Raw genomic sequence first — 19753 nt, 5'->3', positions numbered from 1 at the left:
ATTGAGATGTCATCAATTGATACCATTGGTGAAAACCTTTTTGCATCTGCCACACCCTAACCTCATAATTCTGCACTGTGGTGGAAATGACTTAGGCACTTTGACTGGGGTAGGTCTGGAAATGCTTTTAAAGGACAACTTTGAGCAATTGATGGCACTTTTTCCTCAAACTGCCTTGGTATATTCCAATATATGCCAAAGACAGAAATGGAAGTGGTCCAACCAATTTTGTCCACAATTTGAGAAAGCACGGAAACATGTGAATAAATCTGTTTCTGCTTACATGAGAGACTATGGAATGGGTTCAATATACAACTACAACTTGCGTTACAACGTGCAAGATATCTACAGAGGAGACGGTGTGCACTTCCCAGATGAGGGGAATAGAATATTCCTCCTGAATATAAGACTGTGCATTGGAACCTACTTGTAGGTACCTAAATCAGCCACAGAACCCAAAAGCTCTTTTCCGAGCTACCCTACCTCTGATCACTCCAAATGATTTTCTTTTTCTAACTTTTTTCACTGTTTTTCTCAAAAGTACGCTCCCCGGTACGCTTCCCGGTGCGCGTACCAGGGGCTCCCCCCGCGAAAATTAGAAAAAAATAGGTTTTTTGGGCCTATATTGGCCTCCTAAGCCCCCCTCAGAAAACCTAGGGGGTCAGGGAGTGTCTACCGTGCCCCCTTTTACCCATTCTCAATGTTGTTTGTCCTCCATCTTGTGTCTCAATTCTTCCGAAACACAAGATGGAGGACTCCCGTAGCGCTGCCGGTACGCGTACCGGGGCGCGCACCGGGAAGCTCCCCAAATTTTTTTTTAAAGTTAATTTACATAAAAACCACTGGAGACACTTTCACCAAATATAGAATAGGCCCTACTACATACCAATCCCTACCATTTTCCCAAATTTGGTTTAATTCCATTGAGCCATTTGAGCTGTAGCATTGTCTAAATATCCTGAGGTAAATTACATGACAAAAACACATCTGAAGTGTTAGAATTTACAACCAATTAAAATGTTACTTTCATTTTCTACTTTTTTTTCCTGACATTTGATTGGTTATGTACATGAATATAAATGAAAAATGAGAGGGAAACACGGCCATTTTGACTACAACTACCTGAGGTACATCTTGAAAGGATTTTCGCATTTTTTCTTCTTCACCTCTCTGTAAAGTAAGTTGATAATTTGTAAGGGGCACTTCAAGTTAATATGTAAAAACGTTTTCTGATAGTTATTTACTGTCCCTCTGCCAAAGTTATAGATAGAGATAGGCTCCTCTGTTATATTTATGGATTGACTTAGGCTTCTCTTATATATTTATGAATTTACTTACGCTTATTCACAGGCACTTTTTTATATTTCTACTTCCTGCCTGTTACCATACACTGCCCTAAGTTAAAGTCACTGTTAAAAAATCAGAACTACCTGTCTGAACTTAAACCCAACAGTGCCCTAACTCTACTGATATAGTTATTTCTTATGAAATTTACAGCAAGAAAATGGAAGATACACCACAGACCAACAATATTTCTTTCGAAATAACTGATGAGCAGATTCATTTCGAAATAACTGATGAAGAGATTGTTGAAGAAGATTTATTTGACTTCCTGGATGAGTCTCTTGACCAACAATTCATAGACTTTTTAGATAATATGGAATCATGCAGTGCAAATTTGGAGGAGATTTCGCATAATGAAATGTTGCAAGTGTTATTAAATTATGAAACTTCAGAATAATAAATTAATATTTAATAATTAAAAATTGTTTGAGACATTATTCATTTTTATATCTAATTCATGAAGTACTACCAAAATGATTATGTTTATATTATAGTATAAAGTGAAACTTACAGTATACTGTGCAATTTTAAAACATCATAAGGGTGTGTGTGTGTGTGTTGGGGGGCTGAGGTGTGTGTGTGTGGGTGTGTGGGGTGTGTGGGTGTGGGTGTGGATGTGTAAGGTGTCGGTGTGGGGGTGTGGGGTGTTTGGGTGTGGGTGGAGGTGTGCGTGTGTAAGGTATGTGTGGGCAGTGTGTGGCTGTGGGGGTGTGGGGTTGTGTGCGTGTGGGTGTGGGTGGGTGTGAATGGGACGTACTTGTAGGTACCTAAAACAGCCACAGAACCCAAAAGCTCTTTTCAGAGCTACCCTACCTCTAATCACTCAAAATGATTTTTTACACTACTATTTTCACTATTTTTCACCAAAGTACGCTCCCCGGTACGCTCCCCGGTGCGCGTACCGGGCGCTCCCCCCGCGAAAATCAAAAAAAAATTAAAACATGTTTTTCAACCGCGGGACCCTTTTATGGACCCCACATAAAACCTAGGGGGTCAAGGGGGGTCTACCCTGCCCCCTTTTGGTTATTTCCCCCTTTGTTTTTGCCACCTCTTGTGTCTCGATCCTACCGAGACACAAGATGGCGGCCGCTCCGGACTGTTTGGAATGTTTACAGACACCCGAGAGCCAATCAGCTTTCCGTGCGCAAGTCGCGTGGCGCGCCCGGAGCGCTCCCCGGTGCGCGTACCGGGGCGCCGCTATAGATATATATTTTTTTTTAACCTAAATTACTCAAAATCCACTGGAGCACATATCTTGAGACATAGCAAAGGCACATCGGGCTACCAGTCCCTACAATTTTACCAAGTTTGGTGGGAACCCATTCAGCCGTTCGGGCTAAAAGTGAGTCCAACCGCCCTATGGAAATTAACATGGGGAAAAGACATTTTGGGACCCCCTTTTATCTCAGCTCCCTCTTAATGAATCCCCCAAACTTTCAGGGAAGGAGCGGAGCGCCGCGAGGCAAATTTGAGGAAAATTTCAGGCAGATTCCTCAACCGGCGCCAAAGTTATTCCCAATAGAATGTTGCGATTTCCCTATGGAAAACAATCCTAACTATAACTACCTACTGGCGACCGCCAGTAGGTAATATATATATATATATATATATATATATATCCAAAAGTAACCTTCTCAAAGAAAAGGCAGAGGCCAGCAGTAGGAGACACAATGGAGGAAATTTATTAAAGACACATCTTAACAAGCGAATGCATTTCGGCATCTAGCCTTCATCAGCACCCTCGATGTTATCAGCAACAGTAAAAGTGGTTTTGGCCTCACTATCTGTTTCCTGCTTCGCACGGATTGGATGAGTATCCGCCCCGCCCCCCGTAATGGTTCAGCACACCTGTTGCACTCCTCGAAGCCTCAAGGAACTGCAAATCCCAGCATCCCATGTCCGGAGCCAGGTAAGAAGTGCAGGGGGAAATTGCCAAAGTAAATGTTTGTGTGATCAGGATAGTGTGAAGCGCTCCCAAGGAATGTTCCCTTTGACCTCTGACTTGCGAATTCCTCCTCCGGTCTCCCGAACCGCATACCATCCCGGGCTGGTGTAGTTTTAGCGGGGGCAGGAGACAGTGCTACCCGCCCGGCGTGGAGTTGGATAACTCCCTCACCGCCTTCTCCATCTTCCAGTAGGGACAGGGGGCTTGGCAAACCAATACCTTGGTGAAAAGAACACAGCCGAAGCAGCTCCAGAAGGCCAAGGCCGACTTTACATGCGGGGGCCTCTGAGCACGATTCTGGCACTCGTGCACAATATCCAAAAGTAACCTTCTCGAAGAAAAGGCAGAGGCCAGCAGTAGGAAACACCATAGAGGAAATTTATTAAAGACACATCTTAACGAGCGAATGCATTTCGGCATCTAGACTTCATCAGAGCCCTCGATGTTATCAGCAACAATCAAAGTAGTTTTGGCCTCACTATCAGTGTCCTGCTTCGCACGGATTGGATGAGTATCCGCCCCGCCCCCCGTAATGGTTCAGCACACCTGTGGCACTCCTCGAAGCCTCGAGGAACTGCAAATCCCAGCATCCCATGTCCGGAGCCAGGTAAGAAGTGCAGGGGGAAATTGCCGAAGTAAATGTTCGTGTGATCAGGAGGGTGTGAAGCGCTCCCAAGGAATGTTCCCTTTGACCTCTGACTTGCGAATTCCTCCTCGGGTCTCCCGAACCGCATACCATCCCGGGCTGGTGTAGCTTTAGCGGGGGCAGGAGACAGTGCTACCCGCCCGGCGTGGAGTTGAATAACTCCCTCACCGCCTTCTCCATATTCCAGTAGGGACAGGGGGCTTGGCAAACCAATACCTTGGTGAAAAGAACACAGCCGAAGCAGCTCCAGAAGGCCAAGGCCGACTTTACATGCGGGGGCCTCTGAGCACGATTCTGGCACTCGTGCACAATATCCAAAAGTAACCTTCTCGAAGAAAAGGCAGGGGCCAGCAGTAGGAGACACCATGGAGGAAATCTATTAAAGACACATCTTAACGAGCGAATGCATTTCGGCATCTAGACTTCATCAGCGCCCTCGATGTTATCAGCAACAGTCAAAGTGGTTTTGGCCTCACTATCAGTGTCCTGCTTCGCACGGATTGGATGAGTATCCGCCCCGCCCCCCGTAATGGTTCAGCACACCTGTGGCACTCCTCGAAACCTCGAGGAACTGCAAATCCCAGCATCCCATGTCCGGAGCCAGGTAAGAAGTGCAGGGGGGGAATTGACGAAGTAAATGTTCGTGTGATCAGGAGAGTGTGAAGAGCTCCCAAGGAATGTTTCCTTTGACCTCTGACTTGCGAATTCCTCCTCGGGTCTCCCGAACCGCATACCATCCCGGGCTGGTGTAGTTTTAGCGGGGGCAGGAGACAGTGCTTCCCGCCCGGCGTGGAGTTGAATAACTCCCTCACCGCCTTCTCCATCTTCCAGTAGGGACAGGGGGCTTGGCAAACCAATACCTTGGTGAAAAGAACACAGCTGAAGCAGCTCCAGAAGGCCAAGGCCGACTTTACATGCAGGGGCCTCTGAGCACGATTCTGGCACTTGTGCACAATATCCAAAAGTAACCTCCTCGAAGAAAAGGCCATCAGTAGGAGACACCATGGAGGAAATTTATTAAAGACACTTCTTAACGAGCGAATGCATATATAAGTATATATATATATATATATATATATATATATATTCACTGAAAAAACCATAGGTTATAGACCATATATAGTCAGGAATTAGCATTTACAAAACCTTATTTTACTCACACAAAACCATTGAAATTCCATATATAGTTAGTTGCACTAACTATATATCGCGCATCCGCAATCCACTGCTGATGATGTCACATATTACATCATTCATGACATGGTCAGTGACATCACTGATGACATCACTGATGACATCTCAAATGACATCACTGATGACATCTCACTTGACATCAATGATCACATCACTGATGATATCATTCATGTGATAATACAATGCATCTCCTCACACTCTAATATAACCTCCGTTACACCCAGTGTTAAATAGAGAGTATAATTTTTGAAACCATTGACACACCAATACTAGTTACTACATACGCACTCACTGATTCCTATGTCTACACACACATTCACTCATACAATCATTCATACATACAATCACTCATCTTTACAACACTATCATATGCACTCATACACCTATACAGACACTCACACTCTGCCACTCATCCATGGAGTTACTCACACACCTAGTCAGTCCTGAAAAGAATCAATCACACTTCCATTTTCTCATCTATACAGTTAAACACAGAACACCTTACATTTTTGAAACATATACTAACACATACTTACTCTCTTATAGAATCACTGATACAAGTACACATTGATCTGCACAGAGTCACACACCTCCCAGCCAGCCATACACACACTCAGTCTCCCATACAAATACTTGTGCAACCAATCAATAACCCATATAGCTACTTATATAGCTACTGATCAACACATGCAGCAGCTTGCACAACAACAGACATACTGATGCATACTTTCAGACAGTTTAGTCACTAACCCGTGCATTCAGTAAGATGCATTTAATCACTCACTCATACAGTCAATCACGCACCTACTAAAACCTTCATTCAGACACTTATACATCCACTCATTCTTCAATATGTAAAACATATTTAAACTTTACAGAAACACATAATCACTGGATGTTGTCATCAGTGATGTCATCAGTGATGTCACTGACCATGTCATGAATGATGTAATATGTGACATCATCAGCAGTGGATTGCGGATGCGCGATATATAGTTAGTGCAACTAACTATATATGGAATTTCAATGGTTTTGTGTGAGTAAAATAAGGTTTTGTAAATGCTAATTCCTGACTATATATGGTCTATAACCTATGGTTTTTTCAGTGAATTTTCAAGGTTTTGTAAATGCTAATTCCTAACTATATATGGTCTATAACCTATGGTTTTTTCAGTGAATTTCATTGGTTTTTTAACAGCTAATATCTGTAGCTGTAAAATGTATTCTTCTTTAAATCCAAAAATATATTTTATATGTTTATGAATAATTTTTTTTAAAAATATTTTTTTTTCTTCGTTCCCGCTTCGCGAATCGGGAAGCTTCCCGTTAGCTGACCTTGATGCCGCGAAATAGACCGCGAGCCGGTAAACGTTTCTTTACCGCAAGTGCCGCGTTAGAAAACAACATCGTGACGCCTCCCGTCCGCATGACGTTCCACGTTGTCGCGTGATACGTCATATGACGTGCTACGTTAGCGAACTGGTACGCGAAGCGAGTGCCAAAGCGCAGGTTTCTGGAAGCAAACCGGGAGGCCCTGCAAAGCGCTTAACGTAAACACAGCAAGTCATGTGACTTGGTAATAACACTTTTCATTGGTTCATTTCACTTTTGGTTTCCTAATGATGTAAGACTAGGTAATATAATCTAAAATGAACACTTTTGATTGGTTGAGAACTCTTGTTTTTCCCAAATGATGAAAATCCCTCCTTCTTTCCTCACTCTGACTTTCATCATTGTGAGAGAAAGACCCTTTGTGATCACTGAGCAATGGCTTCTTTAGTAGCTTCAGCTGGTGCTTCCCCACCACCTCCACCACATCCAAGGAAGAGTGGACCACCTGCTCAAGTTGTAATTCAACAAGAAGAAGAAGAAGAGGAACAGGAGGACGAGCACGAAGAGAGGCAGTTTTTGCCTGAGCAGCCCAAGACGTCTCACCGGAAAGAAAACTTCATTTGGCAATTTTTTAAAATTCCCAAAGGTCAGAAAAAAGTAAATGCAAGATACGTAACTTGCCTTATATGTCAAGATAGACTGTCCAGAGGGACCGACAAAAAATACAGTTTCGGAAACTACACAATGCATCGCCATATGACTAGGTGGCATCCTAACAACTACAGTGCTGCACAGTTTCGGAACGACCTAGATAATCTCCCTATTATGGCCAGAAGATCTGTTGTACCGGAAGTAACGGGACCAGAGGGCAGGGAGATGGTGCCAAATATACAAATGAGATTTGGTGAAGTAAAACACACCTGCGTATTTTGCGATGGATTCATTTCCTACGGAGAAAGAAGCATCACTCTGATCAACAGAGCTATTGACTATCATATGCAAGTTTGTCCGAAACGCCCAAAATAATAAATACTTCTTTTTTTTGTTTTGTTGCTCCTGTTGAGCCCTTTACAATGAATCGTTTTCATTGCCCCCTCCAAGAAAAACCCAAAAAAATATAAAACTGTTCCGAAAAATTCAAAAACATTAAAAAAATGTTCAGAAAAATAAAAAAAAAAGTTCTTTTCAGAACTACCTCCCCGTTATTAAAAAATTGGTACAATATTTGGAACTGTGCCAACCTCTATTTCTCTTAGTTCGCTTCCTAGTTCGCTCGCTGGTACGCGAACTGGAAGCGAACCAAAAACAGTAAGTATAAGGGAAGGAAACACACACTTATGTTAAAAGAAAGACAGCTATAGGGGAGTAAACTAGAGATACTATTACCCATAATCCACTACTGATGATGTCACATATTACATCATTCATGACATGCTCAGTGACATCATCAGCAGAGGATTGCGGGTTTTTTGGCAACATGCCTTATCCACGGTTTAATAACGCTGCCTTTTGCTTTATATAAGTTTTCAAATTGTATGAAATATATACCAATAGGTCTTTATGAACCTTTAGGTAGTGCTTTTGTCCATGAGGTCTGGTCGCTTCCATACACATACAGATGTTTCAAAGATGATCAAGAAGTTTATCTGAATGGAGAGGAATGCACTGAGACGCCAGATCATTCACTAATGTGTAGGCACATACAGTTACACGATTCATGCAACAAACACCGACCAAATATGGCTTGCGTGTTGCAAGGCACGCCAGTTCCTGCTATCATCCCCACGTTCAAGTTGTTGGAAAATGGTAGTTATTTGATGCTCAATAATGAAGATTGTTCTGAGTTAATTAAAAGTATTCCTTTTATCGTAACAGTAAGTGAACGGGTTATTTGCTGCAGAAATGTTCTATTTCCTCCCACACATGAACATAGGGAGTTTTCAATCTGGCCACAAATACCAACCTTGGGACACGTTTCAACGGCATGACAAGAATAAGAGCTCTTTTGTCTCAGAGAGAGGTGGCCTTGAGTTCGGCCCGTGAAACTTTCGTACTTCACATAGCGAACACCCGTACACAGGTTTGCCTTTCAATTTCAGCAACATGTTTCCGACTATCTTTAACGCATCCTCCACAAAATCCCTGGCACACTTTTTTAAAGTTGTTACCAGTGGTCTCGTGACTTCATTTGAGAAAATCTTTGGAGTCATCCCTGCTCCCTTTCATTCCATTTTCTCCACTCTGGTTCGTGGATTGCATTTTTACTTGCATTACCAGCGGACGCTCTTGTGCTTTTTTACATTTTTAAATATGGATGTCCCTCCTATGCAACCTCCGACCCTGCAGCTGCTGACACTGTTCCGCAATCGCATGCTAGAATATTATGGCACAATGCCGTTGGCGATATTAAGCACGGCATATGGATTATCTTTTCGGTTCTCCTACTTCACCTGTGTCCAGCCTGTATTTCACTGCCTGACCTGTGATTTCGATTGGGCCATTGATTTGTGTCTCTGCGGACCGGTTTCTCCTGACGTCGACTTTAATCAGCTGATGACTCCTATCATTACTCACGAGTTGATTTGTCCTGGCGAAAGGATTATGGCTGTGGCATTGATGCATGGACTACTTGGTCCCTGGAATTTACTGGCGGCAGCACAGTCTTTCTTGGAACACAGCTTTCTTGAAAACCCACCGAGCTGTCCTCTGATGGTGATAGAGGATCCGGTGCTGGGAGAGCACGTATGTTCTTTTCCGCTTTTAAATTGGATGGCTGAACTGTTTTCGGATGAAGACGGTGACTTCCTGTTGGAGGCTGTTGCAGCTTATTTTGCATACACAGTTATGTCATAGACCTTTTTCATGTTTCATATGCTGAGTACTAGCATTTCATTGACAATTCATTGACTTAATTGTCAAGTTTTTATTATTTACCTTGCCTATTGGCTTAAGACTCGATAAAGTACTTGGCTGTTTTATTTTTCTTTAGCATTGAATTTTCCTAGTTTTTAATGCTTTACCTTGCGGACCGTCCACATATAAACTTGCAATCTGCTCTCATGAGATGGCACTTCTATTATCTTATTCAGTTCGTTTCCGGATCATGAGGAGGTGTCATCTAGGTCCTGGATATCTTTACACCGTGTTAAGTTAGCATGGGCTCATTACCGGTTTAAACGCCATTTTTCCTTTTTTGCAACTTCTGCACACGACATTTAGTTGTTGCTTTAGCTTTCCACCTAGTAGTTCATCGTGGTTTACATGAGAATAATATGTTATTGGTCTACTATCTGCTTTACTTGTTAAACTATATCTGTACAGCGAGTGCTAAAGTTTCAAGAACAACACGATACAGAATTGTTATGAGGTCTGATCTCCACGACTTCATACTCATAACATAAGTGCAACTTCTGCCAATTCTGGGCATGAGGCGGGTTTTATATTGCTTTGCCGAACACACATACACAACAGTTGATGCGGTTCACATGAAGAGAGAGCTGGTGTATGCTGATGTGATTCCTTCAAATCTAAGACACTAAAGTATGGACACGCCCTAAACCAACACAAAGAGACCTTCTTAGCAAATAATATAATATGTGTATTAGGGAGGGTGAGATATAAGCAGCCGCGGGCCGTGGAGGGAGTTACGGTGAGGCAGGGAGGCGGGGAGGGGGAGAAGCAGGGTGGAGCCCTCTCTACCTTGCCCCTCCCCCTCCCCGCCTCCCTGCCCCACCGTAACTCCCTCCACGGCCCGCGGCTGCTTATAAGTGTTGCTAACTCTTATTCATTTACAGCATGTTAACATACTGTCACCATTCGCTTTTTATGTACTAGTAACTATGCTGGTAATTTTGCTACTGATAATATGTGTACTTGTATTCTCCACCCTGCTTCTCCCCCTCCCCGCCTCCCTGCCTCACCGTAACTCCCTCCACGGCCCGCGGCTGCTTATAAGTGTTGCTAACTCTTATTCATTTACAGCATGTTAACATACTATCACCATTCACTTTTTATGTACTAGTAACTATGCTGGTAATTTTGCTACTGATAATATGTGTACTTTTATTATCTAAGGTACTACGCCTGAGAAGACGGCATTAGTAAATAAACATTTCAAATACACATGTGTTCTTCTTAACTCCATGTTCTGGTTTCTAAGAAATATATAACGACCGACTGTTCATGAGTTCCACGTATCCTGAGGTACTATAAGTTCATATTCTGGATTGTCTAAACATTGAGAGTTTGTTATATCCAATGTGACACTGTACCTAGCTTGCTAAATAGTTTTTGATTACTAACGTGAGTTTTGGGACACCCTAATTCGCCGAGGTTCCAATCCTCTGTCCACAGTTCTGTGTGAGAACAGAAACCCTGCGACAGGGGCACCCCCGACCCTTGCTGGACCTTCATCACACTTGCGATACAACTCCAGCAATGCGCCACCTTTACGGCACAGATACATCACGCATCTGTGCTGTTTTTGCCCCGTGATGCGCCGCATTGTAAATGCAGCACACCATAGGTGACGGAACAGCGGCACAGAATGACTAACACATCCCTGGTGATGCGCCAGTCATCATAAATCTATCCCTATGCTTCTTATCTTGTTAGAGATGAACCGCCATATGTATCATCAAAGTTATTTGCATTTCCTAAATAGCGAACTTTAAGGAATAAATAGCGATTCTTTACCATTCCTAGTTTGCGATGAGCTATTTGCTAATTAGCCGAATGTAGCCCAATGAAGCCCAATGTAGCCCAATGTAGCCCAAAGATGGCCGCCAGACACACAAAAAAACAAATGTAGCCCAAATATCAGCCAGATGTAGCCCAACTATAGCCCAGTGACAGAATGACCAATCAGCTTCGCAAACCTCCGTTACGCGAAGCGGAGCGCTGTTACAGATATATATCTTTTTTTGAACGTTAATTTCTCAAAATCCACTGGAGCACATATATTGAGACCTAGCAAAGGCACATCGGGCTACCAGTCCCTAATATTTTGCCAAGTTTCGTGCAAATCCATTCAGCCGTTCAATTATTATTTTTATTATTTTTTTTTGCCCCGCGGGGCCCTTTTAAAACCTCCACATCAAACCTAGGGGGTCAGCGAGGATCTACTATGCCCCCTTATAGTTATTTCCCCCTTTGTTTTGACCTCCTCTTGTCTCTCGATCCTACCGAGAGACAAGATGGCGGCCGCTACGGACTGTTTGGAATGTTGACAGACGCCGGAGAACCAATCAGCTTCGCTTCACAAAGCTCCGTTGCGCGAAAAGTCCGCGAACCAGAGCGCTAACCGGTCCGCTGTTACAGATATATATCTTTTTTTAAACGTTAATTTCTCAAAATCCACTGGAGCACATATATTGAGACCTACAAAAGGCACATCGGGCTACCAGTCCCTACAATTTTGCCAAGTTTCGTGCAAATCCATTCAGCCGTTCGGGCTAAAAGTGAGGCCAACCGCCCTATGGAAAACTCAATGTTAAAAACACGTTTTGGGACCCCCCTTTTTTCTCGGCCCCCACTGGACGAACCCCCCCCAAATTTTCAAGGGCTGCTCAGAAACAAAATGTGCCATTTTCCTGAAAATTGCAGCCAATTCCGTCCACAAACGCCAAAGTTATTAGACATAGAATTTTCAAAAAACCCATAGAGAAAAAATCCTAACTATATATACCTACTGGCGACCGCCAGTAGGTAATATATATATATATATATATATATATAAACTCCAACTTGCCTCCAGAGTGCTTCACGCACAGACAGGTACGCAGAGCACAAATTGCGCCAGAGTCGGTCTTTAAGTTAATGCTGCTTTATTTAATGCATAAAAAGGTGCATGTCATATATATTTATATATATATATATATATATATTATTTACCAAACCAATCTTCTGATTAAAGAAGGCGCTGACTCCGTGAGTTTCAATTCAAACGTATTTATTCCTTTTCAGTTTCTGCTTAGACGCGTTTCGACAGGCTCCTGCCGCCTTGATCACTAATATATATATATATATATATATATATATATATATATATATATATATATATATATAATTATTTCTATTTACTCAATATTTCTATATCAAATTTTGGTTTAATATATTTTTGTTAATATTTCTGAAACTCAAGATTATAGTTATCTGTTTTTTAGAATCAATATTTTCGTATGCAATAGGCCTTACTATGATGGCATGGTTTTGGGCTCCAGACCATCTGACAAGCATTTGGCGTCCTCGACAGCCCAATTATGGTACCACTGTCATTTTCTATTGTGACTTGTGCTGTGGCCTATGAAAGGGCCACAGCACAAGTCACAGTAGAAAATGGCCTGATTTAATCATCCATGTATCCTCTACCAGGCACCATGTGGTGCCTGGTACAGGCTGAATTGATGTTTGTGGAAGTAGCACATGTGCCCCTGGGTTACATAGCAGAGGCCCACAGGTGACGGGTGCTCCTGCTGGGGTCCACAAAGTCACTTTCTGACAGTCATTTTATGGTAGTTTGAATGCCTTGAAAAGGCTGTCAGAAACTTACATCCTAATACATACAGCAGTGTCTGCGCAGACATCACCTCCATTGTAGGGATTAGGCTAAGACAGCTGCCCCGATGGACATCTTGAGCCTGTCAAAAGAAACAGTCTTTCCCCTCGCCCGATGCACTCCAACCACCTGTAACACGATCCAGTGGTTGGACTGCTACCTCGGATGTTGGACTGACCAATGGCCTGTTAGTGGCGATCTGCCATACATCATAATATGGCCTCATATTTTGTAACCAACATTTTTTGGGATTTTCATTAAAGTATATAGTTGGCCATATTTTGATACTATGTATTTTGGTTGTGAGATTTTGTAAATGGGTATTTTTTCATTCAATTTTCAGTAGCAAAATCATCAGCTGCGACACTACTAGACTAAACATGGTAAATTGTTACCATAATACAAACATATGACTTAATATTATGTAACTACTAACTAACCACATCCTCAGTCTCTTCAATTGTTTTTTTTTTACAAATGCATATATCTTGAGTACTTTCATTAAGTACAACTGCTCTATTCATAATAAATCACTGCTGACCACAAATATTTCTTCTAATAATTGTCCTATGGATGCACTGATTTAAACCACAATTTATATTCAGGACTCTCTGTTCTAACCATTGTACCTATGGTGCCAACTAAGCATGGGCGGAAAATCCGTTCCGCTCGCGGATTTTGCGAATTTTCGGTAAATTCGCGATCCGCGAACTCCCGCGAATTTGCCGAGAATTCGCAAATCCGCGAGCGGCGGATTCCGGGGGCAAAAGTTGAAGCCTGGCTGGCCTGTTGTAACTATTTTAGGATGGCGCTGGCAGCTTGCCGGCGCCATCGTAAAATAGTTACAACAGGCCCTTCCTGTGACTTCAGTGACTCATTCATCAGCCCAAAACCAATTGTGAGCGTCGTCGAGGCTGAGCATGTGTGCCTTCTTCCCAACTCTACCGTCGAAAATCAGCTGTGCCTGTGATGCTGGATAGAGGCCTTTGCATCCTTGACTTTCACGAGCGCAATCCTCGTGCTGTTCCTGTGGCCAGGAGCTAAAGGGACCCCTGCACCCCTCGGGGCGATTGCATAGTAACACACACATGGTCGCTGGAACTAGTTGAAGCTGAAATTCAGTGACTCATTCATCAGCCCAAAAACAATTGTGAGCGTCGTCGAGGCTGGGCATGTGTGCCTTCTTCCCAAATCTACCGTCGAAAATCGGCAGTGCACGATTGTGCATTCGCATGGAAGCCCCCCCCCCACACACTCGCAGTGTGCACCGTCTTCCCGCCATTGACCCACTATGATGGACAGCTCACCCAAGGGACCCCTGCGCCCCTCGGGGCGATTGCATAGTAACACACACATGGTCGCTGGAACTAGTTGAAGCCGAAATTCAGTGACTCATTCATCAGCCCAAAAACAATTGTGAGCATCGTCGAGGCTGGGCATGTGTGCCTTCTTCCCAAATCTACCGTCGAAAATCGGCAGTGCACGATTGTGCATTCGCATGGAAGCCCCCCCCCCACACACTCGCAGTGTGCACCGTCTTCCCGTCATTGACCCACTATGATGGACAGCTCACCCAAGGGACCCCTGCGCCCCTCGGGGCGATTGCATAGTAACACACACATGGTCGCTGGAACTAGTTGAAGCTCAAAATCAGTGACTCATTCAGCACTGCAGCAGGGCAAATCCGCGGATCCGCAAATCCGCCGATTTTGCGGTTCCACGATCCGTAAATCCGCAAATCCGCGGATCATGGATCCGCAAAATCCACCCATGCTTAGTGGAAACTCTGCTATCCTCTCTTTTGACTTGTGCTGTTAGTCAGTCTGTCACATTTTGGGATCTAGCAGCATTACATCAAATACTCTGAAATAAATATAAACAAATATAAACAAATGACTAGCAGGTTGCAGAAGTATATGATGCATACACAATTAGATTCAAATCTTTGAAAAGTATAATATGTGGAATATAGTTCAAAGCTTTCAATGAGTCTAATACTAGTCTGCTAGGGAAATTTGACCAAAATGCAAATGTCCAAAACAGGAGAGGTCAAATACTTTATTGTTCTATTCTTTGTTGTCTTTACTCTACAGGGAACAGATGTGATGCCTTTCCTGACAACTGTACTAAAGGATCCATCACAGTTCAAAGACCCAGAAAACTTCAACCCAGAGAACTTCTTGGACAAGAATGGAGGTTTTCAAAAACCTAATGCTTATGCACCTTTCTTTATTGGTAATAATATAAGATATTTTGCCCACAACAATAGTGCTTTCTTATGTACCGTCCTTTTTTCTTAAGTAAGCAAACACTGTGTAGCTCTTGTCAGTTTCATACAAGCCTTTTGTAATGCTCTTGCCTCATTTCGTATGATTCCACTCTGTATTTTCCTTGAATTTTATTCATCTCCTTGTCTTAAAACCTATCATTTATTTATTTTTAGGTAAGCGAATTTGCCTTGGCCAAAGCCTGGCTCAAACAGAGATTTTTATCTTCCTCACCACTATCCTGCAGAATTTCAACTTAAAATCTCCAATTCACCCCAAGGACATTGATCTCACACCTAAAGAGAGTGGATTTGAGAATATGCCACCACCTTATAAGTTATTCTTTGTACCCCATCAAGGAGAACATTAAGAGGGGACCAGTGACCTGGCACATAACCAAGGCAAGAGTTAAATGATCACTGTGCTTCAATGTTCAGATTTCTTCTTTTTCATCATTGTTTAAATACACATTCAAACTTGGAGTCCTTTGGATCAGGAGGATAATGCTATGCAACAATTGTAAAGTCAGGTAATGTGTTCACAAATTGTGTCAATAGGCCACTTGTGCCACATGACCCCAACCTAAAAATTATCTAGCATGGAGTACCATAAACAGCTTACTTCACAATGTATTGAGGAAAATTAAAGCCCTGTTATAACTGACATGATGCAACTCCAACTTATTCCTAGTAGTGCAATTACCCATCAGTTATTGGATTTCAAACTATTAGAGGGCCTGATTATGATGATAACTTATGGTAAATATTAAAGGTGGCAGTTTTGCAGCTTTTACCTCAGACAGCTCAACCTTACGTGTAGTAAAGCAATTTAGAAGAAATACCAAAACTACTGCTAGATCAACTCCAAGATCTTAATTAGTTCCTCCACTGATATATCCTTCATAGTTACCTCCACAAAAAAGTTGCAGCATAAAGGTTAGAAGAAATTCCCAAACAAGGCATTAATAGCATTACTAATTTGAAGGGAAATGCTGCCCAGCATGTTAAGAAGGCTATATATGTGTACAATGACAATACGTATCCACCATCACAGTATATTTCTAAAAACGACTTATCAGCATCTGTTCGCCCAGAGCTTTCTCTGCCAATGGGTATAAATACAAGAGATTCACCAATTTTGGAAAGGAAATTTCCTTCACCTTGGATTTATCCACCCCTGTTTCATCAGTGGAGAAACTGTTGCCACAAAGGCTGAAAAAAAATATGCATGTAGATTTATGTAATTGCTACTGTAAAACATAGATTTAATAAGAGTAACTGTTATGAATTAAAACAGAGAAGTCACTGAAATTTCTTCAATATGGTTAGCTTTAGAAACCAGAAAGTGCACACAAGATGCATTGTTCCTGACTTCACACTCAATGTGACAGATGAGATTATAAATGCAAAAAACTATTGATTTCAGATGCAATATGTACCATTAAAAGTATCAATGAGAACATTTGGGGCATTATTGGTTTGAATATCTGTTATGTAATGATTTTCTTTTAGGCGTTGTTACATACTATTAAAATTGTTAGTTATGGATTAAACTGGCTAACAAGTAGCACACTTTTATACAGTTCTGGTACTTTCATGATCAGATAATTAACTATTTTATGACCCCTTCTTAACTGTACTCCCACTTGTTGGACTTGCATGAAGCTCAAACTGTCTTCATAAAGCATTACTACTATAAAAACCATAACAGACATCAAATGATATGTTCATCACCATAGTTGAGTATAGGGAGTAGTCATGATACATTGACCCATGAGAGTAAATGCAATAAATGTGGTTCTCACAAAGTCCCATAGGAATATGGACTCTAAAAGATTGCGAGACAAGTAGTTAAACTTCCTAGTAGGTTTGTTGACCTGACTCAACAGTTTTTTTAGAGTATGAAGACAGTTAGTCACATTTTCACACTGTACCGTCAGAATTCTCTTTAATTTTATTTTGGGAATTAACAGAATGTTCTAAAATCAGCCAGATACTGAGTAAGTATCTAAGAAATTGAATGGGCAAAACTGAAAATTAGCAATGCTTAGATGTAACCTTAAACGTGACCATATACCCATTACGATCAACAAAAGAGGGAGTTATTCCACCTGATGCAAAGGGTAGTGCATTGGATGAAAGGAGGAAAAGAAATGTGAATTTCTTTAAAAAGAACCCTCACTCACCAACCTAGTTGGTCACATGCTTAATCATTGGGTCCCCACCCAAGTGGCCGAATGCCGCTCGGGTGTGCTACAACGCCTGATTACAGTGGAGCTGGCATTTGTGCAGCGTGAATAGTGGTCAAATAGTTAAACAGCGTGAATTACTGTCAAATGGTTATCCTTGATGTGTTTCGTAAACCCTGGTATGTTCGTTTACAGCAAGCTTAAAGTTAGAGATATTTTGAACACAAGGGCCCCATAGGGTTAACGTTCTAGCTAACCGGGGGAAACCCAGTAAAACGTCATCACATTACGTGATGACACAGAAGCGCCACACCGCACTTGTTCGTCAAAGTTCCTGTAGCCTTTAAAGACGCCCGGTTCCTGCTAACATTCTTTGTTGGGATCCCAGTCAGGGCACAGAATAGGTGCGTAAGGAGAGCAATTGCGCTTGACGAAGTAAGTTGGAACGCCGGCTTGGAGCAATTTTCCGCTCTTTCTCTTAATCCACACACCATTTATTTCATCTGCTGGTTTGTCTCTCCCCTTTACCTACCTCAAGAGATTCACAATAGCCAACGCTCCCCAATGGGATCCATAGGACAGGACATAACTTTGTCCCACATATGCCGGGGTCTCCAAGCCCCTTCTCTCCTCTCTGTTTGTCCTCGTCAAGACACCACATTTGGGGTGTCTCAATTACTATGCATAACCTCCAAAGAAACTTCATTAGTCTCTATCCTTAATTAATGGATATTACATGGTTCACTGTAACGTCCACACTACGTTGATTTTGGGTGACTATTTCGTCATTTTCTATGGTTTTACAGTTAAACGGTAAGGGAAGGACAGTGGCAGTGTCTCCCGACCCCGCTTGGTGCCAGGTAACGATATTCAGAGCGGAGCACTCTGATCAGCTAGCGGAATATTGTGTGTCACTAAAATTGATGTAATAATTTTAAACAGACCCTCCAGCATTTTGCGATTTCGCGATTCACGAAAAAATCGTGAAATCAGCCGATTACCGCGATGGGCGCTATATTGACAAAACAAAGTGTCAGCAAAACAAACTGCTCTTTCATTGGCTGTGGGCGCACACGTCACTACGTGCCGCCGTCCAGCCGTCCAATACATGCTTCCTCCAGGCCAAGATCCAAGCCTTTAGCTATCCTGAGAACAAACAACACAAGTCTCAGAGAGCGGCGTGCTTTATTCTTCAGCTCCGGGATTGTGCTTTTCTCTGTAGGTAGTACTGTACAGTGAACAGTTTTAAAAATGGTAAACGCTCCGAAGTATGGCTTTTAATGTTATGCAGGCGAGCCCAGCAAACTTCGGGAACTTGTTATGAGAGCAGGCAGTCCTAGCAGACGAAGCCCGGGGCTGGAACTGTGGGAGCTGGCGGGGCTGGGGCACTGCAGCTGAGGGGGGCTCGAAGAGAGGCTGAAGCGCCGGAGTATTTAAAAAACAAAATTGTGCTTTGGGTGAATCTAGCTTGCAATTCTGAACTGGTAGACGAGGAAAGAATAATATTATCGAAGCACTGCTTGTTCGCACTGAACTTTACTTATAAACTGCAATGCGGAGTTAAGACAGGCTTTACAAGCTTCTTTTAACATTTAATTTTGCTGGCTCACCGCAAGTACTGCTCTCAAATACAGTGTTGTTTTAAAGGAGCAGATGTATAAGCAGCGTCGTGTTATGAAAACGTCAGCTCAACGAGGGAACCTTCTAAGCACCAAGAGCAGCGGGCGGGAACGTAAAGCAATACCAAAATTCAAGAACAAAAGCTCTCAGCAAGCAAAGCAGCCTAGACCCCTGACTCAGGAATCCGGCATATATAGAGGACCAAATTATGTGTCAAGGTTGACTGTTACGTTGCAGGCAAAGGCAAATTATGCTGCTATGCAACATTTTATTCAATTAAAGCCAGCTTAAGTTTTACATTCTTCGGCTTTATTTCTAGATATATTGACACTTGAATACACTTCGGCTCAAAAGTGAATCTAATACTAGAAAATTACATAGGCTTGTTGAACATTAAAAGCACACATTAACTTAATGTGTGCTTTTAATGTTCAATAAGCCTATGTAACAAGGGAAATGAGAACATAGAGGTGTGGCCAAGGATGGGATTGTATTACTACGGAAAAAGGTGCAAGGGAAGAGGCTGGAATGTGAGAGTAGAAGCAGGGGAAAGTGTGTGAAAGAACAGAGACAGAAGTAAAACGGGTTGCACCCAAAAAAAAAAGACGAGAATAAGAAGGAATACCAAAGCAAATAGATAAGATGGGAGATAAGGAATGAA

General features: G+C 42.4%; 1 protein-coding gene across 1 annotated transcript in view; it reads left to right on the top strand.

Moving 5' to 3' along the window:
* Window positions 1-16745, top strand: part of LOC144781949 (cytochrome P450 2G1-like) — a 436288-nt gene extending 419543 nt beyond the window's left edge. Inside the window, exons 8-9 of the mRNA XM_078661040.1 lie at window positions 15111-15252; window positions 15461-16745. Coding sequence (XP_078517166.1) covers window positions 15111-15252; window positions 15461-15654 — 336 coding nt within the window. The 3' untranslated portion in view covers window positions 15655-16745. The remainder of the gene's footprint in view (window positions 1-15110; window positions 15253-15460) is intronic.
* The last annotated feature ends 3008 nt before the right edge of the window (window positions 16746-19753 follow it).

This window comes from Lissotriton helveticus, chromosome 9 (genome assembly GCF_964261635.1).
Source record: "Lissotriton helveticus chromosome 9, aLisHel1.1, whole genome shotgun sequence".
NCBI classification, from domain to species: domain Eukaryota; kingdom Metazoa; phylum Chordata; class Amphibia; order Caudata; family Salamandridae; genus Lissotriton; species Lissotriton helveticus.
Note: the sequence above shows the minus strand (reverse complement) of the source record. Positions and strands in the feature narration are given on the sequence as shown.